This window comes from Drosophila subobscura, chromosome U (genome assembly GCF_008121235.1).
Source record: "Drosophila subobscura isolate 14011-0131.10 chromosome U, UCBerk_Dsub_1.0, whole genome shotgun sequence".
In the NCBI taxonomy this organism is placed as follows: Eukaryota; Metazoa; Arthropoda; class Insecta; order Diptera; family Drosophilidae; genus Drosophila; species Drosophila subobscura.
In genome coordinates this window covers 24,183,179-24,209,170 of record NC_048534.1, presented here as the reverse complement: position 1 = coordinate 24,209,170, position 25,992 = coordinate 24,183,179, and the positions used below count along the sequence as shown (strand labels likewise).

Here is a 25,992-nt window from a genome sequence, read left to right as displayed (position 1 = left end):
CTCTATTCATATTTCCCCACACCCACCCACCAATACCCCAATTCCGTCATCTCGTATAATCCCCGGGAAAAACTTGCAGCAGCAGTGGGAAAAAAGTAAAGCCCCGTTCCCGTCCCGTGCTTCCCAGGGGCTTCCAGCTGGTGTTCCTGCCAGAGTTTGATTGCCTGTACGGTGTCGCCCTCAAGCGGTGACTCCTTCATCCTCCTTTTTTCTATACTTTTTTTTCATATTTGTTTCTAACGTTTTTTCGCATGCAATTTACCGTTACAGGGCTCGACACTAAAACTGTCCAAGCAGCCAGCGCGCTCGAACTCGCTCGCGCAACAAACACCCCACGCACCCACCCCCCTCCCCGCCCTCCCCGCCCTGGGGCATGCAAAAAGTCCGTGTCAACATCAGCTGCCTGTCCACTTGTTTTCCACTTGATGCTCGAAGTTTTAGCGCGGCAACAGCTGCCATTGCAGCCATTTCAGCCATTGTTTGGGGGTGCGGGCGTGCAGCTTCCTCCATATATCCGCCAGATCCCCCTCATCCACCCCCTGTCTATGAAGTATCCCTACCATTGAATCCCCCCGTATCCATGCCCTCACGCAACTCCCTTTTTTTCGCGTCGTTTATTAGTTTTTGCTACTGAAACTAAAGTTTTGTACTGTGCAATGAATACATTACAATATCGTTCTCATAAAAAAAACCCCAACAAAAGGTGACCCAATGCTACACTTAGAGAAATGAGCGAGGAAGTTTTTATTTGGTTTTACTCTTCGTTTTACAATTGTTTGCCAATATATTTTAGGTAGAGAGTGAAGGGGGAAAAAATGTTTTCACTTTTTTATATTATTTTGAAAAGACTTGATTTAAAAATATTTCATAGTTGAAAAATTTTATTTTTAATTTTTAATTAAATATTTCCAATTTGAACGGAAAATTAATTAATTATTATTTTTTATATTATTATTATATATATTAATTGTTGTTTATTAATTTTATTAATTAATAATTAATTAATACATATTAATAATAATACATATTTAATTAATTGATTTAAATTGCAAATTTGCTACAAACAAAATTTATTGAATATTTTTAAGTATTTCCAGAATTTGATCACCAGAATTTTTAAGACAAAATTGGCTCAAAATGATGTCCATTTATTTTTTTTACCAAATATTTCAAATTTGGTTTTGTTTCTCTGTTTACTCTGCCACTTTTCGCAGTGTGTATTTTTAGGATTATTAAATTTCCATAAATCTATGAGGGCTGGGCGGGGAACGACGCCCACTGCGAACCTCTTTAGAAAGAAATTTCATTGTCGAAAATCTAAATGAGAATTGAATGTGTTCGCTCATTATGAAACTCACCAAAGTAAAAGGGTGTGCAAAGGGGAAGTAATTGCTAAAACAAAGCAGAAAAGTCGGTAAAGCCGGGGGAATACTACAATTACCCAAGGCCCTGCCTTAACGTTGTTTTCCGACTTGGGTTTTCCTTTCTGGGGTGGGGTTGGGGGCTCGGGGCGCACTCATTCATGGCCGCAGCAGTCAAGTGCAACTGCTGGCCTTCTGCGAACGAAAACTCGACGGCAAAACTATTGTCAATTGCGCCAGAGTTGCCAAGGAATTGGAATTCTTCCTTCACAATGCAGAACAACACTTGAGACTACTTCCGTCTGGGGTGGGGGGAGTGTGAATCCTATCGCACACAAAACTCCCAGGGCCACAGAACTTCATCAGCATTATCTTCATCATCATCATCATCGTTGTCGGCGCATCCGAAAACTCCCTTTTGACCGAATTTCCTTGCGGCGCCTTCCGCCATCCGTTGGCCGCCCGTGTGAAGCCGTAAAAGCTGCCAACTTTTCCACCAAAGTCTGTTGGGATTAGCCATTCAAAGCGTCCAGGAGATTGGGTGTGGCAGCATGGCGAGGGGGAGGGGAGAGAGGTCTTTCCAAACAGGTTAGAAACTAGAAATTAAGCTCGACAAAACGATTTGCTTAGATTGCTGCCGTGTACAAATAGGTTTTTTGGCTTGGCATTTTAAGCTGCCGAAGATGGTAGTCTAATGAGGATAGCTGGTAATAGGCGGTCTATAAAAGAAAGTGGAAGGACTAGGATTATTAGATGGCAAAGAGTAAGATTATAAAATAGGAGAGAGGGGAATGTTTTCTAGCTCTTTGGAGTATTTTTGGAGAGTTTTTGAAAGTGGAAAAACAAAAGAAATTTTAGTTGCAATTGCTGGAGACAAGAGAGCATTTATTTGGAATGTTTTTTTCATATTTTAAAACTATTTAAGCATGGAAAGATAATTTTTAAACAAAGATTTAAGTAAAATATTATGTGTAGTCTTCGAAATGTTGTTTTTAATTATTTTTTCATACTTTTAGAAGGCAATGGAGGGGCGTTGAATATCAGTCTCTGCATTCTGGACTATTACAAATATTCTCTCTGTTTTTCTATGCCTATATTTTCATGAAAAATCCATCACCTAACATGAAGTATAATCTCCATTTTCTATTATTTTTCAGGTTTAAGGACTCCCTTCCTCGCTGCTCTGCAATGTCCATGCAAAAGCTTCAGCAACTTCCCATAGTGAAGGTAAGCAAAAAGCTGCTTTAAATTTTTGTATTCAATAAAAACCTTAAAGTGCGTCCATCCCCCCCTACATTGATGGCCCTACTCTTGCTGCGCCCCCTGCCCACCCCACCCACCGATAGTCTCTCATATTTCACTTGACTAACTATCCAATTTCGGAGTGGCAGCAATCTAAGCAATTGCCAGGCAACTCCCTACTCTAGAGAGACCATAAAGACTGAACCGACCGACTCCAGGGGGTTCTCCCTCTCCCTCTCTCTCTCCCCTCTGCCACGGCCACACACACCTTTGGCTCCTTTGTCTTTCAGTTTTCGGGGCAAACAATTTCGCTTACCTCACTCGCAACACGTTGCGGCTGACCAGGGGGGCGTGGGTCTTTGCCCCAAGTGGTCGTGGAATGAGGGGGGTGGGGAATAGCGGTGCTGGGGTTAGACGATAGCCTTTGCCTCACCCTTGCTGGAATCTTGCAGCTCCCGTCGCGTTGCTTGTTGATTGTTTTGCCATTTTGCGGTTGCAATTGATGGCGGCGGCACAGGTGGTGGATGGACGGGGCTTCCACAAATGACCGCAGCGCAACAAAAGGAGGCAATGACTGAGGCATGGGGTCTGAGGCAGTGACTGAGGCGTGGACGTAGTCTTAAAGCCTACAAAGACCCGTGTCGGTGTACGGAAACATTTTTGGCAGCAGGCGGTAGTCGGAGTGGCAGTGCCAGTGGGAGTGGCAGTGGCAGTATCGTAACCCAAAAAGTAAACCCATAGAAAATGGCCAAGGCATTTCTTTGGCTTTCTGGGTACGTGTCTGTCTGTCCATCGTGTCTGAGTTTGGGTTTGGTTTTGGTTTTTTGGGTTTGAGTCTGTCCTGGGGTATCCTCTTTTGTTTGATTCTGTCATTGCTATTGCTTCAGTCTTTTTGAATATCTGCCTAGAGGAGGGTGCTTTAAATTTGCAGATGGGTTTGTGACTGGCAGAAATGGAGAATCTTTGGAAGCGAAGAAGATATTGCAGTAAGTGGAAGTATTAGAGGTGGAATAAGTAACCAAAAGTGAAGGAAATTAAAGGGATTGGAGCTGTTTATAAGTCCCATAGAATTTAAGGGCATTTATTTCAAAAGTAAGGCTTTAATTTGGGATAAATTTCGCACTTTAGGCATCTAAAATGTGTTAATGTTTCTCGTAAACTAATTTCATAGGAAATCCAAGTAGATTGCGATGACAAGTGTTCGTTTTTCATCTGATATTTCGCTGGAATGAATATATTTATATTAAGCTGTGCTTCAATCCTAGACTTATACCAAAGAAACTTGTTGTAAAATTTGCAAAATCGTAGAAAGTAGAGAAAATATTTAGTGAAAATTAAGAAGCATTAAAATTACTGTCTTTATTGTGTGCAGAAATTAATATTGAAAGACATAGTCAAGGAGTTTTAGATTTAGAACTGCCGAAAATTGTAAAAAGAATAATTTTCAACGCTTTTCTGCACATAAAATCCATCAAAATATTCCTAAATGTTCCACAAAATGTCATAAGAGAAACACTGCCATAGCTTTGCCTCTCCCATCAACACTTTCCTCTTACTTTTAAGGGTATTCCCACCTTCGATACCCTCTCGTATTAGCCCTTTTCTTGCTTTTTGTTTGTTTTGGGACTCCTGCGTTGCCTTTGTCGTTTCCTTTCGCTTTGCCGTTTTGCCGTTGCTGCCTGTGCCAGAGGTAAGCCGAAGTGCAATTTAATTTCCCCGCTGATGATTGATGCTGCCATGTGGCTGTGGAGGCTTCACTCTGCCGTGTGTCCCTGCTGTCCTGCTACGAGGATTATCCGCCACAAATAGCTAACAAATTTTGCGCCTGCCAACAAGGACAACAGGACAACAGAGACACACAAAAAACGGGGAGGAGGAGAAACACAAAGCAGGAAAAGCAGCAGCTACCGGCAACAGCAGCAGCAGGCAAAGGGAAATTTTTTATCGTTGTTCAGGTTAACTTTTAAGCAGACCACCGGACCACCACGGACTACCGCAAGGACTCCAGCAGGATGGCAGGACATTTGCCAGAGATAAACAGATTTATTGTGCTTAAGGACGCACATTAAACGGAGGACACACCAGCCAGCACCCAGCGCCAAGTACAAGGACAAAGATAAGGAGACGGGATTTGGGGGCTGCCTGTTTATAGATTTTCGGCTGTGTGTCCCCCAATTAGTGCTCAGGAAGGATCCGTGGTGAAGGAGCGACGGAAATTAGGCGACTAAGAGGTAGCCAAAAGCACCAAAGGACAACGTTGCAAGGACTGCACTTGCTCCAAAGTGCCTGCTGTCCTGTCTCCTGTCTCCTGTCTGCGTCTTCAGGTTGTGACAGTTGGCAGGAGCTAAGCAGGAGCAACCAAAATTAACCACAAATGAAGGCAACCCACGAAACTTTTGCCACTCATCGAAGTGGCAGGTCGGGGGCAGGTGGCAGGTCGCCACGCTGCTGCCACGCTTGGCTGCCCAAGGATTTCAGCGATTCCACCCCGAGGGAAACTGCCTGCCGCCGCGCCACTACCGTAAATGGCAACCACAAATGAGCTTAGTTGATGTCGCCATCTACAGCGACTACTGGTGCTGCTGCTCCTGCTCCTACTGCCACTCCCACTTCCCTTGCTGCCATCGTTTATGCGGTGAGTCCTTGACTTAAGCCTGGCGAATTCCCTTGTTGCCTTTGCTGTTTGCCAAATGTTTGGCTACTTATTGAATTAGCGGAATGAACGAGTATTAGAGGTGATTTCAGTTAAGGCATTAACAGGCAGGAGAAGAGGTTAAATATGGGGAGCTACAAGGCAGCGCAGCTAAAGCCTAAATCTATCCTTCTGCCACTCAAATTCCAGCTACAAATCTCTCTCTCAATGCGCCATAAACGCCTTGACACAAAGTGCAACTTTAACCCGCATCTTTTGCCCTTGTCCTTGCTCCTTCTCACTCTTAAGTTGTGGACCTTAAAGCCACCTTAGCGACCCAACTAATAGCCGCAACGTTGCAACGTTGGCGACTTTGTCACACTTCAATGCACCAAAAGGGAAAAAGTAAAACCCCAACCCCACCAAGAACAACTATAAGAACAAATAACAGCTGAAAAGTTGTCAGGGAAAAGCCAGGAAAATAGTGTGAGGGTGGTGGGGGGAAACTGACTGCAATTTCCACACCAAATCGAAGTTGTGGCTGTTGCTGTTGGCATTGCTCTTAAGCTTAGTTAAGAAGCACTTTGAAGAGCTTTTTGGCTAAAGCTGCACAAATGTCCTTGCCACAGGGAGAGTCCTCCTCCCTGCCTTCCGATTGGAAATTGTTGCTCCATTGCATTTTATTCTCGTTCTGCAAGTTGTACACGGAAATTGCTTATTTATTTGGGATTGTTAGCGTGGCGCAAAAGTTCAAACATCTAATGGCATAATTCCCAGCATTTCTCTCTCTCTCCATCTCCTTGCTGGCAACCTGATGAACAGTGTCCTGCTGTCCAGTTTTTTTGCTGTCTTTCTGGTCACTCGTGGGCAATAAATTTCCATGAAAATTGCTTTGGTTTCTACTGCTGCATTGCCCTGACAGACAACTCTGTCGCTTGTTGCTACAAAATTCAATGAATATTTTCTTATGCAGAGAGACAACAAAAACAACAAAAAAACGAAAAAGAAAATGCATTTTCCCCATGAGATTTAGTTGCTTGGTGACAAGTGAAAGTGTGCGACACTGAGCGAAATAAAAGTTGATATTTTTTGGCACTTTTAAAAAGAATTTTTTGGCTTAGAAAAATCCCAGAAAAATATTTTGAATAATTTTTTTTCTTGCTGAAAATATTTTCCACCTAAACAGATTTTTTTCCAGTGCACTTTTACACTGAATAAATGTATTTTGCCTGCTGCTGCAGTTGCTATAAATTTTCCATACTTGTCAACTGCTTGTCCCAGTGAAAATTCATTCAATTTTCCCCAAACCAGCGACAGACTCAGCCACGTTTCGGGCTCTTAAATTCTTAATTGCAGCTGGAGAGCCAAATGGAAAAAGAGATTGAAAACGACAGAGGAGAGCCGAAATGTTTACACAAATATCAATAACAATAAATTGTATATTTATTGTGGCTGCCAGGGGGGGGAGACCGAAGTGTGGTTGACCGAACCACGAAGAAACAAACAAACACAAAATACAAATTAATATATTTTCCAACGAAAAACAATTTGCCTTTATAGAAAATGTTCAGCCAGCAGAAGCCCCCGAAGCGCCTTCACAACAATTTGTCTTGCTTAATCTCAGTTCATTAATTTAAAGTGCTACTTTTGCAGTAGCACATCGAAGGCCGAGGACCGAAGACCCAACCGTCTTGCTGGAGTCCTTTTGCCAGCTGGACCTTGGCTTTTGGTCAAGGAATGTTGGCCTCCCCCGCCCGTCGAAACATTGTTTTGAGCATCTTTCTGTGGCATTTTGAGGTTTTGTTTTCCAGCCAACAAATTTGGAGTTCCATTTTGCAATCATTGGCAGAACGGAACCTTGAGCTTCGGGATTAGGGTCAAATTTTGTTGCTGCTTTTGTGGTTGCTGCTGCTGCTGCTGCTGCTGCCTGTTGTTGTGTCTTTAATAATTCATGAGCTCATTCTTGTGGCTGACCTTCACAATTTTTGGGGTCAATTTAACCAACGCCACCAGCAGCAACCCACACCGCCTTAAGGCCATCTGTCAGCTAAATATTCAGTCTGACAGACAGAATGGCTGGCAGGGGGCAAGGATTTCTCGCTGGGTGTTGCATTTGTCAAAGGCTGAGGCTGTGATTTGATGACTAGGACAAAGGCCAAGGATTGATTGGAGTTAGGGCTGTTCTACTGGCTAATACCAATGAGATTTCTGGATGCGAATAAACAGGGAAATGTAAGACTTGAGTGGGGAATGTGTCGGAGGAAATATTTTGAAAGAATTTGAGCACTTTTATGGTGAACTTTGGTGAATATTTTGAATATTTGGGGGTGGAAATTCTACAGGTTCCTTTCTCGGAAATAATTCGTAAAACAATTCATCGCATGAAGATAATTTTCTGATTTTTTATGTGTTCTTAGAACTAATATTTGACTTGCTTCTTGGATACAAAAATGTCTGAACTAGTAATAGTTTCCAATAGCCAAAGGACAATCCGCTTAGTAAATTCTCTCTATAATAATTTTATGATCCGCTTGCCACGTGTTGGAGTAAAAATATTGAATTTAAAAATGGGATTATCAAAGCAAAAGTCTGCCAATTTTTGCTATTAAATTAAGGCTGTCTCTCGTCTGATGTTTTTGCACTGCCTCCTCTTTGGGCATTCTTTCGCACTTTCCACAGCTTTCCAGGCCAGCTTTTGACTTCTCTTTCTGTCTCTTCTTTGCTCATCTTTCCAGCTACCTCTCTCTCTCTCTGTCTGTGTCTGTCTTGGCCATCTCTTAATTTCATCAAATTAAATTGGCTTCCATCCAGCAGCACCCGGCTACAGCCCTACCATGTACCCCTCCACCTTCTAATGGTAAACGCCCTAACACCTGAAGCGCCTCCAGCAAACAATCAACTAAAGCAACAAGCACACATACACACACTCACACAGAGGAACACACAGGCGCACAGGAAACGCACACAGATACGCACACCCCAGACAAACACACAGCGAGGGATAGGGATAGAGAGGGTGGCACAGGGGGGAAGGGAGAACATGCTCGAATGAGTCAAAGTACCAGAGCTGGCAGGACTCCCGTGCCGGCTACTTTGCAGCTGCCAACGCCTTCAACATTTCACGCTGTAAGACACACAACCTGCCCCACACACACACCCAAGCCCAGTGCCACCCACTCTGCTGTGTGGCACCTCTGCCCACTCCCCTCTCTATGGAGCTGCCATCACCTGCAGACGACCCCGGGAAACACATTTTTTATGCGTCCTATTTGCAGCTTTCATGCTTCGACTGCGTATTCCAGCCGCCGGCATTTCAACAACGTCGCGAATGCAAGTTTTTGCTCTTTCTAGCACGGGGTGGAGGGGCAGGAGATGCAGGGGGAGGTGTGTGTGTAGAGGGAGGCAGCTGAGTTGGGGTTAGTTGGCAGGGGTCGGGGTGGTTGGTTGGGTGTGCTCATCGCACGACTTTTTTGTTCTTGTTGTAAAGTAAATAACCAAAAACTGAAGTGCAGGCCGGCCGTTGAAATTTTTATGCACAGCCAAAAATACAGAAAGAGAGAGGAAAAGGAAGGGTAGAACGAAGAGAAAGATACTCTTAAAGGGAAGGGTGTTAATAAAGGGAAATTGGCCATAAAAATTGGCATATAAATAGCAGACAAATGGGAGCAAAATCTCCTAAACTTTTCTTTGATTTACTTTTAATTGAAGGCAACTATTTCCCTTCCTCTGCCGCCTGCCCACATCTCCCCCGCAAAAGTGTACTGCCCCTCAACCAAAAAAGAGTATCAAAAGGCAGAGAAAGAGCGCAAAAAAAAACGCGTTGCAGTGCGCAAACAAATGCAACTAAACATGAGAGAATAGGTGCGAGTGTGGGTGTGTGTGTGGGTGTATTCGTGGGCGTAAAATACTCATGTATGAGTAGAGGTGTGTTTCCGTGTGTGTCCATGTGTGTGTGCATCTATTTGTAAAGTTTCTTTGCCCAAACGCAAGCATTTGCTGTTTTTACTTCTTTTTGTTTCGCTCTCCCCTTTTTCGCTCACCTTTCTCCCCCCTCTTTCTCACTCCTCTTGCTCATTCCCTCCTCTCTCTATTTTCATTTCTTTTGGTTTGGCTCCTAAAACGGCAGCAGGCGCTGTTCTGGAATACTCTTTTCGTCAGCGGGTTGCTTCGTTGGGTTTTACAATTGAGGTGTGGGGAGCAGCTAATTGGGAGCTGTGTGGCAGGTGGAGCCTTTGCAGGAAGGAGTTTTTCTTATGTGAAAGTTAAAAAGTGTGAAGCCAGTGTGAAATAAGCCATAAAAAAGGCCAAGTGTGGCGTCAAGAAAAGGGAGAAATTCATGGGAATATTTGTGATTAGGAAAGTAAATAAATGGATTTAATTATCATCAAAATTATTGGCAGATAAAAAGGAGATTTGCGAGCTATGGGACACCTATTTAGGCTTTAAAGAATTCTAATGGAGTTTCGAGGAAGTTTCTAAGTTATCAATCAATCCTTCAGCTGATTAGGCACCTTCAAATACCATTCTTCGATATCTAAGCCCCCTTGGCATCATCACAATTACAATCCAAATCAAGCTGCTTCCATCTCCAAAACCAATTCTAAACTTTTCTCGCACCAAAGAGTATTCGTGCTGGCAGCCACATTCGCATCGATATCGCTTACGCTTCTCCTACTCTTTTTTATGTCTCTTGCTCCGGTCGTCGCCAACAGTTTTAAAAAAAATGCAAAGCCACGCCCATGCCACAGCATTGGCAGAGGCAGAGGTAGAGGTGGAGGCAGCGGCTGTGGCAGTAGCTGCAGCAGCAACGGTAGCATAAATTTCCATTACCGTTGACAAATATTTACACATCGACCTCAATTCATATTCCTTTTGATGCTGTTGCTTTTAGTTTTTCGCAGGAAAACCCTCAACCAGCGAGCAGCAGGCAGGCAGTGGGCAAGGGCGCTGCATAGAGGGTGGAACAGAGGGGCGGTAAGGGCAGGTTGAAATGGATATATAGAGGATACCCTTTATGCACTTTGTTGCTGCTGCTTCTGCTGCTGCACAGTTGTAATGCCGCAGCAATCGCCGTTGGCTATTAAAAGCTGCATTTAGCAGTTGTTTCTGCGTGCATCTCTCTGTATCTGCATCTGTATCTGCATCTGTATCTGTATCTATGTAACTGCTTGTGGCACTAACATCCAGTAGGCCTTTGCTTTCAGTTCCCCAAAAACACACACAAAGATTGCTTCCCTCAGCAATCGACTGAGAGCGAGTAGCAATCATTATTCCTACGTAGAAATCACAGCAAAAATGTTCCAAATCGTCTGTTACATCGTCCTGGCGTTCATTGGTTTGCCCGTGCCGCTCCGCGCGGAACCGTTTAATACACGTTTGACCATCTATGCGGATCCGGGACGCATGGAGTGCTTCCATCAGCCCGTGGCCGCCACAGAGATCATCAAAATGGACTACCAGGTGATTGCTGGCGGCCATGGGGACCGGGACATCAGCTTCACGCTGATGGATCCCCAGCGCAAGATACTGGCCGCCGATGACAAGAAGGACAAGAGCAACCTGCAGCTGGTGGCCGAGGAGACGGGCATCTACAAGTTGTGCTTCGACAACACCATCAGCACATTCAACCAGAAAATTGTTTCCTTTTCGCTGGAAGTGGCAGCCGCTGACTACGAGGCGCAGGAGGTGCGCGATCTGCGCAAGGAAATGCTCACCGACTACCACTTCGAGTCGATCTTCACCGGTCTCAGCGATTACATCAACAAGGTGCAGGTGAATCTGATGCGCTCACGACAGACACAGGACTACATACGGGCCCATGAGGCACGCGATCGCAAGCTGGCCGAATCCAACTATGACATGGTCAACAATTGGTCCGGGGTTCAGTTTCTGGCCATGATTTTCGTGGGCATGCTGCAGGTCTTTATGCTGCGCAGCATTTTCAGCACCAATGGCACGCTCCATAAGCTTTGGCAGCGTTTTTAATTGGGAGTTTTTTGATGATTTTGTTTGAGTAAATTAAAGGTTTATGGAAAAGGAATGTAGCTGTGGGGAAGTGGGAGAAAATGGCAGAGAAAACGCTGTTAGAAGTATATTTTGAAGGCTTTATCTTAAGGCTGATAGAATGATGGAAATGTTGGGGTATGGAGTGCTCTTTGAAAGGTTTTAACTTTGTCTTTTTATCCTGGGTTTTTTCTAAATCAAATGCTACCTCGATGATGCCTTTCTCCTGGACCTTTTCTCACATTTCTGACCCCTCGAACTGCTTCTCTAACTACTCTTTGCAGCCTTCATCTTTATCATTTAATACCCGTCCAAGTTATCAATTTCCTGCACTGAATCCTTAGCTAATCGTTGCCACTTTTATCTGTATTTACTTCCTGCTCTAAATATTTCTAAGGATTCATTTCGCTCACTTTTCTTGGAACTAATCTTTGCAGCTTTTAGCCTGTTTCCTTGGCTTTAGCCACGCTGATTGTGTGGCTGCTTCCAGCAGCAATTTACACTTCCGTTTCTTCTTCCATTTAGCTTTTGGCTCCTTGGCCCTACCTGGTGCCACTGCCACTTCTGTGGCATGCCACGCCCCGCATTGCCGCTGCTGCGTGTGTTGCAGCATTGTTGGCGTAATTAACGACTGCGGCGGTTCCCGGTTCCCATTGTGTTTACCCAGCGCCAGCTCCAGCTCCGACGCAGTGTTAATTACTCCCCAGCGTCGCACCCTACCCTTCCCTCTCTCCCTCTCTCGCTCCCTCTCTCGCGCTATCAACTGCTGCGCCCCTACATCCTCCTGGGGGGCTTACTGACATAGTGGCTCACTTAGCCTTCGCTTCGAGCTGCTCTCCGGACCTCCGGACCTCCGACTCTGACTCCGACTCTCACTGCGGCATGGACTTTTGGGTGAGGCGCTGCGGCCACCACCATCAGCAGCGTTGACAGGGCTCCCAGGCGCCAGTAAAAGGTGCAAATTAAAGCGCCACCTGTGGCCAGCCAAGTGCTTCAACGTGGCAAGTGTCGCTGCAGGGATGTGTGTGTGTGTGTGTGTTCAAGTGATAACGACTCAAAGAAGAATGTCCTACCATAAGTGGAGAAGCTGGAAATTCTCTTGTATTTTAACCCTTTTTTTATGCCAATTTCTATTTTGATTAAATTTGGCAGAAATTTACAGACTCGAAATACTTTTCATTGTCAATTTTTTTTAGTTTATCTACAAAAAAAAACCTTTTGTTAGCTCTTAAACTATTTAGAAGGAGAGATCTTGCCTCGTATCCACTAAAAATCTTAGGCTGTGACATAAAATATGAAGCAAATATTATAGAAACACAACAAACTTCTTCTAAAGGTCAAAGAAAAACACAAAAAATATATCGTGTTTAATTTAATATTTGTATAATAACTAATTTATTTCCTAATTTAGTTACAAGAATATTTTAAATGCAATTTCAATCACATTTACAAACAATTTCAGAAGTTTTTATTCGTTAAATGAAAAATAATTTGCACCCTAAAGTATCCCAGATCTCTGCTAAGCACCACTGGGAGAGGAACAGCCAGAGAGATCGATGAGTACTGATTATTTATTTATGAATTTATTTGATTTTCATACTGAACCGATAGAAACGATATTTTAGTCCCTGGCTACCAGGATTATCTATTTGTTGACATTTTTTTTCGAGTACGATTCGTACTGGAAAAGTCATAGTATGCAGACAGAGATCTCTCTCCTTTTTCCTGGAAAAAAACACGTTCTTTCCAAGTGCAAACACTTTTCTGCATAGAGTATAATAAATAAATAAGTCCTTCGTTGGCTTGCAATTATGGCTGACTGACACACCCTGGCGGTGACGTCCCCAGTTCCCTGATCCCCAGCCACACACGGAATTCATCCATGGAATTATACCCCACCGAAAAAAGGGAGACACACACACACTCACACACGTATCTTGGTGTATTTCGTATATTTGTTGGCAATTTAATGCTGCCCGCATTTCAATGGCAGTTTTACTTTACACTTAAGTGGCATTTTAAAGCCAAGCAGGGACATGGGCTTGGGCTTGGGATTGGGATTGGGACTCGGGCTGTGGGTTCTTGCGATCGTTTATCAGTGCCACACCAGGATATGGTGCAGAGTCCGCTCGGTGTGGCCCATTGGCATTGCTGTTAATTTCATTACACGGACTGCAAATGCTGCACAATCGTAAAAGGACATTTAATTGCAGCTTGGGCAAACGATGCAAAAGGCGTCGGCAAATGGCCGCGTTGGCTGGCCTTTTTAACGATCAAATTATGGCCGCGGCCCGCGGGGCAATATTACACGTACAAGAAAAGGGCTGGGCTCCTCCTCGAGAAGAAGTCAGGCACAGAGACCGAAGCTGGAAGCTCTTTCGTCAGATGTAATCCGGGGTTGTCCAGCGTCTGGCTGGCGCCAGCTGTCATCTGCCTGAAATCTCCTTCAATGCTTAATGAGGGACATGCGAATGGGAAAAGAAAATAAAGCGAAGCTCAAGCACTGACTGAATTGTATTTAAAGTGTATTTGCTTTAAGTTTATATTTTTAATATTTGTAGAGGGGCAGAAGCCCAGAGTTTACCTCAAGCATTAACAGATTAGAGCACAAATATTCGCAAATTGGAAACCTCAATAAACAAAACAAAAGCAAAGGCAAAACAAAAACCAACATAAATATTCCTATCAATATGTTTGCCGGGCGTCAATTGACAAAATATTAATGGAAAAGTCAAACAAATAAAATGCAATATTCCGCACGGAGAGAGAGAAAGAGACAGAGCGAGTATCCTGCCACTGATAAACCAAAATGCAGCCCTGAACACAGTTAGTTTCGCCTGCCACAGGGCTGCACAAAAGGCCAAACAGTGGCCCGAAGGTTGAGCATTTGAATATAGAATACATTTGGTTTATGCCACACAGCACGAGCTCTGAATAGAGATGATGATGACAACAGCAGCAATGGCAGATGATGGGGCATGCAACGATGTTAGATTAAGTACCTGAGGCGCACTCTCTGTGGCACACAAAAGATGCATAAAACGCAAAGCTTTTCATGTGCATTTCCCCCCCACAGACAGACACACAAAAGAAAGTAGAAGCACAGCTTGAGAGGTTATTAAAATCGTTTCAATAAATGCGAGTAGCATTTTATTTGGTAATCAAAAGTGTGTCAGTTCCACAAGGAACTCTGGAGGCATCTCTAGAGATTTCAGCAACTCCTTCAAGCAATTTGCCAGCGGCCACAGGGCATGTGGCATTCCTCCTGCCAAACAATCACCATTATGATGTGGTCGACCGCATCGGCGGACTGCATGGACTGCACGGCGCCCTCATTAGCGTTTCACGAATATGGCACATGGCACATGGCACATGTGGCAGCGGCATCTCACAACTTGCAACATTGTCTTTGTAATGCAATCACTTTGCTGTTGTGTCAAATGTGGCATGTGGAATTGGATTACGCGTGCAGCTAAGGTCTGACGTAACAATAGAGCCTGATAACGACAGGGAACAGCTCTGCCTGTTGAGAGTTTAGAGCTGAAGACAAGATTTGATAACCCAAGAAATTCAAATCCAGCACCAAGAAACTCCCAAAATATTCGCCACTCAATTATGCTCGTTTCTTATTAATTTTTTGTAATTCCCTTAGGACCTTGGAGCTCTCCCTAAGTAGCAACTAATTTATGATTCCATTTTATCGCAAAAGTTCACGTGTTTTGCCAGAGCCTTTCATCTCCGAAGGTATCACATTAAGAATGCAGGAGTAAGGCTGAGGGAGTCCCTCTTCATTATGCATGACAACTGACATATCAAGACATATGCCAGCAGAACCTTAATGCTCACTCGAAGAACACTCACTCCCCGCTCTGCCCTGCCCTGCCTTTCCATAGGGTCCTCCATTTACTCGTGTATTCTTTTATTTTAGGGGCGTTTTAATTGCAAACTGGCACACACAATGAACATTTTGGGATCGCCTTGGCTGGCAGCTGGGCTGTGGCCTCCATTTGCCCATGTGCCATTAGGGGGGGCGGCGGTCAAGTGGCTCCTCCCTCCATAATCAAGCGAACAAATTGGGTTACTGCTCAACTGTCTGGTTAATGGCTACAATGACACAATTAATTGCATGTTGGAGGCCATTTACAGCACTGGCGAGCGATGCCTCAGTGGGCACTTGCCACTTGCCTGGGCCTTTGCCTGTGCCTCTTTTGGCCTTCTGCCTGCCTGCCAACATGAATTAAGTTTTGTGCAAAAATTTAATATGCGGCAAATGCTAAAAATAAATTACTAATTAGCTTCTGCTGACCGTTCGTTCAAGGCGACTGCCAGCAAGTGACAGGCACACATTGAGGCAAGTTTACTGGTGTACAGCTTGGCCTTGGAACACACAGTTTGATGTGCCCGAAAGTGCGGCAAAATGGCAGTGGAAAAGTTTCTTGGGACATTCAGTGTGGAACTGAATTTTGTAGATTTTATGGCTGAAGTTGAAGCAATGGAAAATGATCTTAAGTTGAGATCTATACTGACCATTAGCTCTGCTTGCGTTACAGCTGCAAGAGGGTCATAACTAGTGGGTTTATTTAATAAAATAAATAGTCAAAAATATCTAACCATGACCATATGTTGTCCTTAACCTTTTCTCACCTCTCCGTCGCACCTTTTTCTTGCCATTAGCTGGCACCTGTTTGCCCGCTTAGTCGCTTTGTCTTTTGTCACTTAAAAACAAAACGCTGCAAAGCACAACGCTTTAAACTACGAAAGCTTTCGTTTCTCGCTCTCACTTTTCTCTGTTTTTCTCTCACTTTGCGCCTTTTCCCTCTTCGCAGAAGTAAACTTTGGGCGGCAGCGAGTGGGACTGCTCAAAACAATGAAACTTTTGCACGCTTTGGCAATTATGTGAGTGGGGCAAACACACACACGCAGCTACAGACATGTGGAATGTGTGTTTGTGTGCCACAAAGAATCCTTTTGGCAAATTAACCCACTTTTGCAGCATTCCCAAAAATGTTTTCTTAGCTGCTGCAGTCTGCAGTTGTACAATTTTCACTGCTTGTTTTCCAGTTTTCGCTGCTCTGTTTTGCTTTTCCTTTTCCTTTTCCCTTTCCTTATTTTGGCCTGAACTTTCTTACAGGACGCAGATCCTTCAGCAATTGGCCAAACTTTTGTTTAGTTTTCATTGAGCAGCGAGAGATCTCTCTTGATGGGAAAACTTTACACTTTCGCAGGGCTGCAGCTCAGCTCTCAGCCCCTCGCTGTTGCTTGAAAAGTGCCTTTCTATGTTGAATGTTGAGTTTTGAGTGAATTTATGTGTGGCATATACAATATTTTTTTGCTTTACGACTCGCCTTGACTGCTCCTCAAGTTGTAATCGCAACAAAAAATATGCAAAGGGGATGTGCACGCAAATGCATTTGGGGCCATGAATATGCAACTTGCGTGGGGCACAAAAATTTGCATTTACCGACCAGACCCAGTGCCAGCCCCTGCCCGAAATGGCTACTTGTCACGAGAGGGGGGAGTGGGGCGGAAGGAAACCTCAACTGGTGGCTCTTTAAAATGCTTTTGACTTTGCCCCAAAGCTAAAGCTAAAGCCAAGCTGCTGCCTTCACAACTTGCCCAACGCATGAAAAGAAAGTCTGTAAAAGTGTATGACGGGATGGGCTAATGCGTTGCACTGTCAAAGCTTGCCACAAATTGCACTTGCCCCTACCTCAGCCCCAACTGGAACTACTCCAAGGAGTAGTGACCAAAGCGATCAGCGAAGCGCACTACTGAGCGCCGACCAAATTACAATGGCCATAAAAAAATGCGTGTACTGTCGGTCTGTGTGTGTGCCTCAGCTGTGTGTGTCTGTGTATGTGCCTTTGTTAACTCTTTTCCATTTAGTGGCTATTAAAAATGGTTGAATGTTGTTGTCAGCCACAGATAATGAGCATGCCAGAAAAAAACTTGACGCGCTGCTAAGTGCAAATTTCTGTTCAAAGTTTTTCGCCAGAAAATAAAAATATGATAAAAGCGGTGAAAGCAAAGGAGTGAGAGTCGAAGTGAAAGATGCCCTGGAAGAACTATGGTTTTTAGGGTATAGACAGGGCAGATTGAGGTGTAATTTTTAAAGTATAATTAATCATTTTGGGTGGGAGTATCTGCAGATAGAAGTCGCTTCATTCTTTTTGATTTTTCACTGAAACTTTGTGTGATTGGCTTCGATGTAGTGACTGAATCTTAGAGGCTCTTATGTCTTAAACTCAGGGAAAGACTTCGCCCAGTTGTTATCAGAATATTTAGATGTAAATATCTTATATTTCGAGGGAAATGCATAGTCAGTAGATGCCCGTAAATTCCATGAAAATTAAACAGAAATTGAGCCTCGAACTCCAACCAAATAAAACCAAAAAGCGTTAGTGCCACATAATATTTATTTTTATAAACGAAACAATTTACCATAAAATACTCCATAAAGGTATGAATTTGTATAATTAATTCATTAAATATTTGGTAACTTGTTTCGCTGTGGCACTCCCAAATCCCCATCCCTAGCTCTACATCAATGACTCCTTATTCCGAGAGCTCTCACGGCGCATGGCTTGTATAACATTGCTATTGATTAGAAAATTCAAGCGCAATCCATAAATCTCCAGCAGATTGTTGTGTGCGAGACGCGTCTTGTGGCCCTGCAGCAGCGGTTTGCCAGCCACAAAAATGGGCCGTTTGCCCTCGTTGGAGATGAAGAAGTCGCCGTTGCTGCGCAGCTTGATGGTGCCCTGTTGGCGTGAGATTTTCGATGCATTTCCCTCCAGCGAGAGATCCACATCCACCGAAGAGTCTTTGCCATCGCGACCGAATGTGATCTCCTTGTGCTGCATCAAGTAGCGCACCTGTTGGCCGCACAGGCAGGCCATGGTCTCGCTGTCCAACTCCTGGCTGGCAGCATTCGGGCCCATGGCAGAGTCCACCAGCACGGACAGGCGGGACATTTCGTTCTCCAGCAGACGAACGGAACGCTTGTTGCGGCGATTTTGCAGCTCCAGCTCCTGCTCCAGGGCCTCGTCGAGTGGCTCCTTCAGATCCGCCTTGCAAATATCTTCTTCGACGTCTGAGAAGCTGCGCGGTTGAGAATCGGGTGCATCGAGTGGTATCACCTGATCGGGCAGCAGAAAATACTTCTTCATGAGCAGCCAATTGTGCTCAAGATCCCGAGCGGTGCGCGTGTGCCAAAAGGTTGAAACGTTCTTATCGAGCAGCTCCTGAAACTGCTCCAACGTGGGACTCTCCGTACTCTTGAAGCTAGCCAGCAATGCCTCCTCCTTTTCGCTGTACATTGCCTTCTTGTGCACACTTTCCGCCGCTTCTGGGTGGAGATTCCCTATGCCCATGAGGGCCAAACGAGACGCGGCTGGGGCGTACATGAGGGCGCACCAACGATGCTGCACCTCCTGCAGCGTAAAGTTGCTCGAAAACGTTGTGGCACTGTGCACCAAATTCAAATCATTGGTCTGTTGAACACCAATCATCAAAGCCAAGTCGTCAATGGGCTTCCAACGGCCTACCGTTGGCGAAAGACCAGTTTTCTTGGGCTTTGGTGGGGCTTCTTGTGGCTCCAGGGGCTCATTTTTGGGCACCAAAAGTGGCTTGGGTATAGTGCTTTTTGGACGAAATGCCTTGTTTGGCTTGGTGGGACGATCCATGGTCTAGGTTTGACTGTAAGAGCTGATTCGATGAATCTTTTGAGTGGTAAAACTCAAAGCTTGTGCGGGAAATTCTATGGTCAAAGGTTGGAGTTCTGGAAGAGACTTTGTTGAGTTGCTAGGCTGAGGGATATTCACTTACCAGATGATCCGTTCAGTTAGCGACGTCAAGGATCGTTATTTCCTTGGGTTTTGGGTTGTTTTTTACCACTAAAACTATATTTTTTTTGGCTGAAACTGGCTCTATGTCAGAGCTTTCGAAATTCGAATATTTTTACTAATATTTTCCCTTGATTTGCCTTTTATTTTTGCTGCTGCTGAAGCGCTGGCAAACTGTCATTTTGATTCTGACTTGATCAGTGTTGGTAAACTCTTAAAAGTGTAGCAGAACCTTTAACTAGTGTTGGAATTGACTCGTAAGTTCTCCAAGTGTTGGAAAATTGCATAAATATCGCCCATGCACCATCCATTATGTCCTTTATGGCCTTTCTAATGCCTAATGAAACGTGGCATGGCCCCCAAAAAAGCCTCAAAACTGTGTAAAATACTTTGTCGCGCGACAAAAGAAGTTCTGCGCCCGAGCTATTTAGCGCACATTTAGCAGCCACGCAGGAGCCCACACCAGGCCACAGGACTCTGCAGCATCCATGGCATGGCAGTCGAAGAACAAGTAAGGGGAAACATGGCGACAAGCCCGAACTAAGGCGCGGACAATAACGACAGCGACAAGGACAAGGAAACAAGGATGCAGATGCAGATGCAGTCGCCCCAGTGACAATAATTTAATTTAATGTGTTTGCATGCAGCAGCGGGAGCAGCAGCAACAACGTTAACAGCCAAGGAGGATGCTGGTTGGGTCCCGTGCCCTGGGCCTGAAGATAACTCACAATTTGTGGCCGCTGCGTGCGCGTTTCTCTCTCGCTCTCTCTCTCTGGCTGCAGCCAAAGGCGAAATTTATGGCTCCTTCCGTTTCCCATTGGCGCTGTGCTGTGCTGCTCCTCCACGCAGTCAAGATGCGCGCGCGATCTCTTGGGTTGGGATGGGGGGCATGGGCAAATTCATGCTGAAATTATTAGTGTAAACATTTTGCATTTAATTAATAATGCGCTCTAGGGAGGAGAGAGAGTACGGCCTGCAGAGGGAGGACCGACCGACCGACCGTGTTGACAGGATTGTCCGCGAAAGTATCATTGAAGTTGGAAAGTTTTTGGGTCTACTGTTGCCTTTCCTGTTGTTGTTGAGAGACTGCAATTAATGCGATAATAATGGGCTGAAAAGTGGGGCATAGGGCAGCAGGGAAAGTAACGATGGAGCAGTGTTGTAAGGCAGGTTTTATTGTGGTATTAAAAATCATATATGGCACATTTTGCATAACCAAATGTTTTCCAACACTTAAAGAGAAAAGTGTTAACTGCAATACTATTTTTAGGGATTTTTTAGCGATTTCTAAGAAGCCTTTCCGAAGCAACCCTGTAGATGATTCGCATAAAAAGGCAACTTAGCAAGCCGAGAAATTTCTATAAAAGTTTCTTAAAAAGAATATTTCCTGTTTAAAGCCAGTTCAATTTGTGTCTCACAAGCGGTAACATTCGGTTTGAATAAGTATTCCCAAAAATATTGATTGAAAAAAGTTGAAAATTAATTTTAAATCGAATTTAATTGTGCAAAATTCGTGTCATATTTGACATTTGAAAAAGATTTTACTTCAAAGAAGATCCAAAGCTCATTATTTGCAACATGAACGCACAAAAAGTTCTCGAAGAAAAAAACAGTCCCGATGCCATTATGGCCATGCTCCGCAATAAATATGGTAACTTTGAGGAACCATCAGCTCCAAAGAACCGTCTGTTCAATAATCGCAAGCATAATGCAGAGACACAGCAGGTTAGTCAGCTTCGAAGTTGCAAGAATTCAAGGCGCATTCTTCACACTAATTAACTAACCCTTCAGATGACTGACTGCCCTCCGGGAACGGTGAACAAAGGGCGTACCAACAAGCTCGTTTGCATCTGCGATCGTCCCAATAAGGTTTATCAGTGTGTCGCCTGTTACCGCTTCATGTGGGGACGCGTTGCAAAAATTTGCCAGAAACATCCTTCGGTTGCTTTCCTCATGGACTTTCGTGAGTGTCCCTGCTGCGCTGCTCATTATACCATCAACGAAACCGATTTCCTCGAGGAAGACGTTGAGAAGTTGAATGCCAAACTGCCAGACGACGATGATAAAGATCTTTAAGCTAAGGGAAGTGCCACTGGAAGTGCCACAATAGAATATTTTTATAGACAATTAATGCATTTTAAATCAGGAATTGTTAATAATAATTGATGTGTGCTTCCACGAAAACTATTTGCTCTTGTTGGCTTGTAGATTGTGTCTTCTGGATTCTGGATCAATCTTTTGCTCTTCTGGAATATTTTTGCTCTTCCAGTCGTTGTGGATCTCTCTTTGATTTCATGTACCCTTAAGATTCCTCTCAATTTCTCTGAAACACTTAACTGTCAGCTAAAACAACAATTTCTATAGAAAGTAGGCCTGCTGCTGGCCCAGAAATTACGCCAATAATTCCATTTAAGGCTTTGCCCCGAGAGGCCTACCCCAATAGAAATTAAATTGCTTAAGGCCTAAATCCTCTGCTCTACTTCACTCTCTGCTTTTTGCTGTCTCTGTCCCTTCCCTATCCATTCTGTCTGTCTGTCTCTTTCATTACTTATGGCCAGGGCATAAATTGTCTGGACATTTTCTAGACATCATAATATACGGGGCCATAATAAATATGCGACAACAGAAAAGGAACAAACAAAACAAACGAAAATCAAAATAAGCTTTTGGGGGAGTGAAAGTGAAAGGGAAGGAATGAGAACTTTAAGCTTTAACCAGAGATAGAGAGAGAGAGAGAGCTCCAATGGCCATGTAGCATAAAAATGCTAACAGAACCACAGAAAATGGTGAGTGGACAGGAAAAGGGCAGGAACTGGGCTATGGTATGGGAAAGTATGGGTTAGATCTATGGTCAAAGGAGGTTGGGTAGCAAGGGCAGTGGGGGAGGGTTGAGAACTGAGGTCCCAAGACGACCGTAAATCTTTTTTGTAGCGCTTTCAAGGTGAAATAACAATTTAAGTTTATTACTGGATGAGAGACAAACCATAAGAACAGAAAAAAAAGAAGAAAAATATAACTCCCAAGAAGAAAAAGACACAAAAGACAGACGATGACCACAACAACAATGAGGCGGGGGAGACACACACACACACACACACACTCACACGAAAACCTATGATATATGACAGAGAGACAGGAGAGAGAGAGAGAGAGAGCAATAGAGCGAAGGAGAGCGTGGGAGGGGGTGGGAGGAGGAGAGTTGTCAGGACAGCCGAAGGATTTGCTTCTGCTAACTTTTGCTTTTATTTCGAGCACAAAAAAGTTTTTGAAAGCAAAAAAAAAAGGAGGCGGAAGGAAGGTAAGGAGTCTGGAGATGCCCTGGAAATTTTAGGGAACTAATGGATGGTATATGGATGGGTATAAAAGGCATAGAGCAACAAATTAACATAAAATGTAACTGCATTTTCGATAGATTTCTTCGTTAAGTGTTAAATATAGTGACAAACTCCCATTAAACCACTGGAATTGCTTCCAAATACTCTTTTATATTTATTGCAAACCTCTCAACAAGCCCAACATACCCACACGAAGCGCACAAAGTCCTGTAGCAGTAGGCAAAACCATGATGATGATGATGATGATAAATAAAGAGATGGAGAAATGTCCAGCAAGTCTCTACCAGCGCAGCTTTTATGTAGATTGTCACAGTTGTTGTTTAGGTTTTTCTTACAAATCTCTCTCTTGTGTTGAGATTTGCCTTTATGGCACAGAGATACAGAATTAACGCACAAAACTAACAAAAAGTTGGACAATCAAAGGGCATAAGTTGTGGATTTTTTGTGGCACTTAAAGTAGAGCCAAAAGCGGAGTCCAATTTCGGCACTAGAAATCCTCTGGCATCCCATTTTCGGTGCCTGGTTTTGTCTCTCAGTGTAGGTCAAAGACACCTGTGTCTGCTCTCTGCCCTTGGAGTGGAGGCAAACATGTGCGGCGCCACTTAATGGCCAAAAACAGTTCAAGGAAGTGGCGCTGCTGCCCCCGCCCCCGACCCGTACCGACTGCCACTCTGACAGAGTGCCGCCTGCCCATGGCCCTCTGTCTCTCCCCTCCCTCCCTGGCAAATCACAATTCGATTGTCTCTACGTGTCACTTACAGGGAGCTACAGGAGGAGCCTTTACGGGATTTCGGGGAGCTGCAGCAACGTCCTTCCATTATAGAATCAGTGTTACCTCCCGCCCATCACCCTTTTTGGCCTGACAAACAAAGCAGTTAATGGCTTGCAAGTTGAAACAACTGGCAGCAGGAGGAGCAGGGATAGGCTGTGTGTGTGTGCGGTTCCCTGATTTTTCAGGGCTTTATATCAGTTTTAATGTCCTGGTTGTTGGCCTCCACTCCCCCTCTGTTCGTGTGGTTTAATTAGCGCTGTCTGCCAGTCAGCCATGTGGACAAATTTCGTACATTTAGGCGAAGCTTTTCATTTGTCACTGGATCAGGCGGAGGCGCAGGAGCAGCGGGAGCAGCCAGCCTCTGTTTTTGGGGTCATTGTTCATTGATTGGCTCTCAAAGGTGTGCAAGCGATTAGGCCAGGCATTTTGTGTGCTACGATATGAAGAGAGATTAGACATTTGGTGGGAGAGAGCTGCTGTGGCTGTGGCCACCACCTGTTAGGTGTAAATTGCTGCAAAAGGTTGGCAGTGCCAGGGGGGAAAATCCTAGAAAGAGCGAAAGAGAGCCAAATACAGCGAGAAGCTTTTTGCCCCAAAAATAAATAATAACCCAGACAGACATTTCAAATATTATAACACAAACAAAACACGCCGCAAAACACCCGAAATGCCACCCCCATTCAAGTCTAGATAAAAGCTTTTTGGGGAAAGCTTTTCGCGCTCTCCTGTCAGCCACGCTGAATGTGGACTCCAAGCTGCGGAACTTTACTCTTCCATGGCCAGAGCCTCTCTCTTAAGGGAAAGCTGCCTTCCCCTGCAAAAGCTGCCACAGGGATGCTGTAATGTGAGGAAATTCGCTGCTGCTGCTGCTGCCCAGCATCCTGGCTCGTCTCGTGGAGCTTCGTTCGTGGCACAGCCACTGCCTCGGTTCGTCTCGCCTCGTCTTGCCTCGCCTCGCCTTGCTTTAGGTTGTAGTAGGTTCTGGCCAACTTCGATGGCTGTTGGCCAGTGAATTGTCAGTTCAGTCAAGCTCCAGCATCCGTACACTGTGGAGCACTTCACTATACGCGCTCTCCCCGTACAACCTGCGACGCGTTAACGTGTCCTCAACGGCGGTCTATCATCCTCTGGCCCCCATAGGTGTGTCTGTGTGTGTGTGTGGTGTGTGTCTGTGTGTGACAGTGCGTGTGGCAAATATTCGGGCAAAAAGGTGGCCCCCAAGCGGTGTTGGGAACTTAAAGTTGTGGCGCCCCCCAGACAGCAGCAGCCAAAAGAAAGGTCGGTTACGGTTACGGTTACGGCTAACGGATTGAATAAACACACGGAAAACACACTCAGTGGAAAAGTGGAAAGTGCAGAAAAAAGAGAAAACTAAACGAAAATGTAAGCTGCTCAGCAAATCACAAATTTCCTGGGAAAAATTGAAACAGAAAATACAAAATACGAAAATGGCAAAAATAGAAAGTGTGGCATATCCCACATAAAGTCTGTCTATTAAGTCTGGCTTACCAATTTCTCGGCAGCAAATAACGAGCATTTTTGAATTGGAGAATTTCTGTGAAGGCAAAACTCATCAGTTTTTCCATGAAAATTGATGAACAAATTCTGGGGAATATTTTCAACGAAAATGTGAGGCAAACTCAGTTTTAGTTTGCAGAGAAAAACCCAATTAAAACAGGTTAGAAATGTTTTAGGGGGGAAAAACTTATGACAAGTGATAATGAGAAAAGTTCTCAAAATTCGACAGCAAAAAATTCTATTCTCGGAAATATTTTTGCACGTGTGATTAATGACTGAAATGAGACTTCTAAACGAGACTTTTTGTTCGGAATTTTATGGATAAATTTCGAGCTAAAGTTTTCATTGATTGTAAAATTGTAAACAATTTGTGGAAATAAAAAATCTAAGCGCATTTCTCAAGTACACAAATAGTTGGCATAGTTTATGCTCTCGCCAGTCCGTTGGAAAAAAAAACATATTGGCAGCATTTCAAAATTCTCCGCAAAGTTCTTTTACCTTTGGCCCAGTGCTGGTTGCCCGAAACAAACAAACAAACAAAAAGGAGAAGGCCCAAGTAAAAGCAGCATTTTGGCCAATAAATCATTGAGGGCGAAACTTGTGAGCCAGACGAAACTTTAACAGGCTGGCCGACAGTTTTTTTTTGCTCCAGCAGGAAATGCTGCCATAGGAATTAGTTTGGAAAATATTGTTGGACAACTGACGTCGTATGAGCAATGTGTTTGCCGGACAACCTGACGTCTGAAGCTACAAAATGTCCATTTGCAACTCGGAGATGAATACTTGTTGTGTGATGGAAAAGAAAATTGTTCACAAATATTGATGGCTGAGACGAGTGGACATGCAAATCGATCTGAAGCGAAGTTTGAAATGAGTTTCGTTTGCATTTCCAATTAGATGTTTGGGGAACCTAATCCCAAGTTGATTTGCGGGCACGGGAAGCATCTACAGATATAAATCAAATCGAACTGCTCCTCCCGCTTAATCGCAGCACATTCACAAAGCCATCTGGAGGATATCCTGTGTCCAAAAGAGGAGCGTTATCCCAGAGAAAGTGAATGCCAAGAGCAGAGAGAGTTTTTTTTGGTTGTGTTGTTTTTCTGTTTGTTTTCTGTTGAAAATTTCGTGCGGCGCTCATCAACTTAAATTGTGGGAAATTAATCAAGTTGAAAAGGTTTCCTTCGGTTTGGTCTGCCGGCGAAGATGCCACAAAAGATTGAGGCCCCAGGTTATCGGTTGGCGGGGGAAGGAAAATAGGCCGGGGATCTGGCTGTGGCTCTGTGGC

At 44.3% G+C, this 25,992-nt stretch overlaps 4 protein-coding genes across 4 annotated transcripts in view; 3 read left to right on the top strand and 1 right to left on the bottom strand.

Annotated features, from left to right (window-relative positions):
* Positions 1 to 10,475: 10,475 nt before the first annotated feature.
* Positions 10,476 to 11,253, top strand: LOC117900577 (transmembrane emp24 domain-containing protein 5). Its single transcript, XM_034810987.1, has one exon. The coding sequence runs from the start codon at positions 10,531 to 10,533 to the stop codon at positions 11,218 to 11,220; it is 690 nt and encodes a 229-aa protein (XP_034666878.1). The 5' UTR covers positions 10,476 to 10,530; the 3' UTR covers positions 11,221 to 11,253.
* A 6,524-nt stretch (positions 11,254 to 17,777) lies between these two features.
* LOC117901409 (microspherule protein 1-like) lies at positions 17,778 to 18,986 on the bottom strand. Its single transcript, XM_034812143.1, has one exon. It carries the CDS (start codon positions 18,921 to 18,923, stop codon positions 17,778 to 17,780), a length of 1,146 nt encoding a protein of 381 aa, XP_034668034.1. The 5' UTR covers positions 18,924 to 18,986.
* Positions 18,987 to 20,505: 1,519 nt separating this feature from the next.
* On the top strand, positions 20,506 to 21,240 carry LOC117900345 (uncharacterized protein CG13380-like). Its single transcript, XM_034810687.1, has 2 exons — positions 20,506 to 20,807; positions 20,874 to 21,240. The coding sequence occupies exons 1-2, from the start codon at positions 20,661 to 20,663 to the stop codon at positions 21,156 to 21,158; spliced, it is 432 nt and encodes a 143-aa protein (XP_034666578.1). The 5' UTR covers positions 20,506 to 20,660; the 3' UTR covers positions 21,159 to 21,240.
* Positions 21,241 to 24,189: 2,949 nt separating this feature from the next.
* The window catches only part of LOC117900342, a 134,705-nt gene continuing 132,902 nt past the window's right edge, over positions 24,190 to 25,992 (top strand). Inside the window, exon 1 of the mRNA XM_034810681.1 lies at positions 24,190 to 24,572. The gene's annotated coding sequence lies outside the window, so the exon portion shown is untranslated. The remainder of the gene's footprint in view (positions 24,573 to 25,992) is intronic.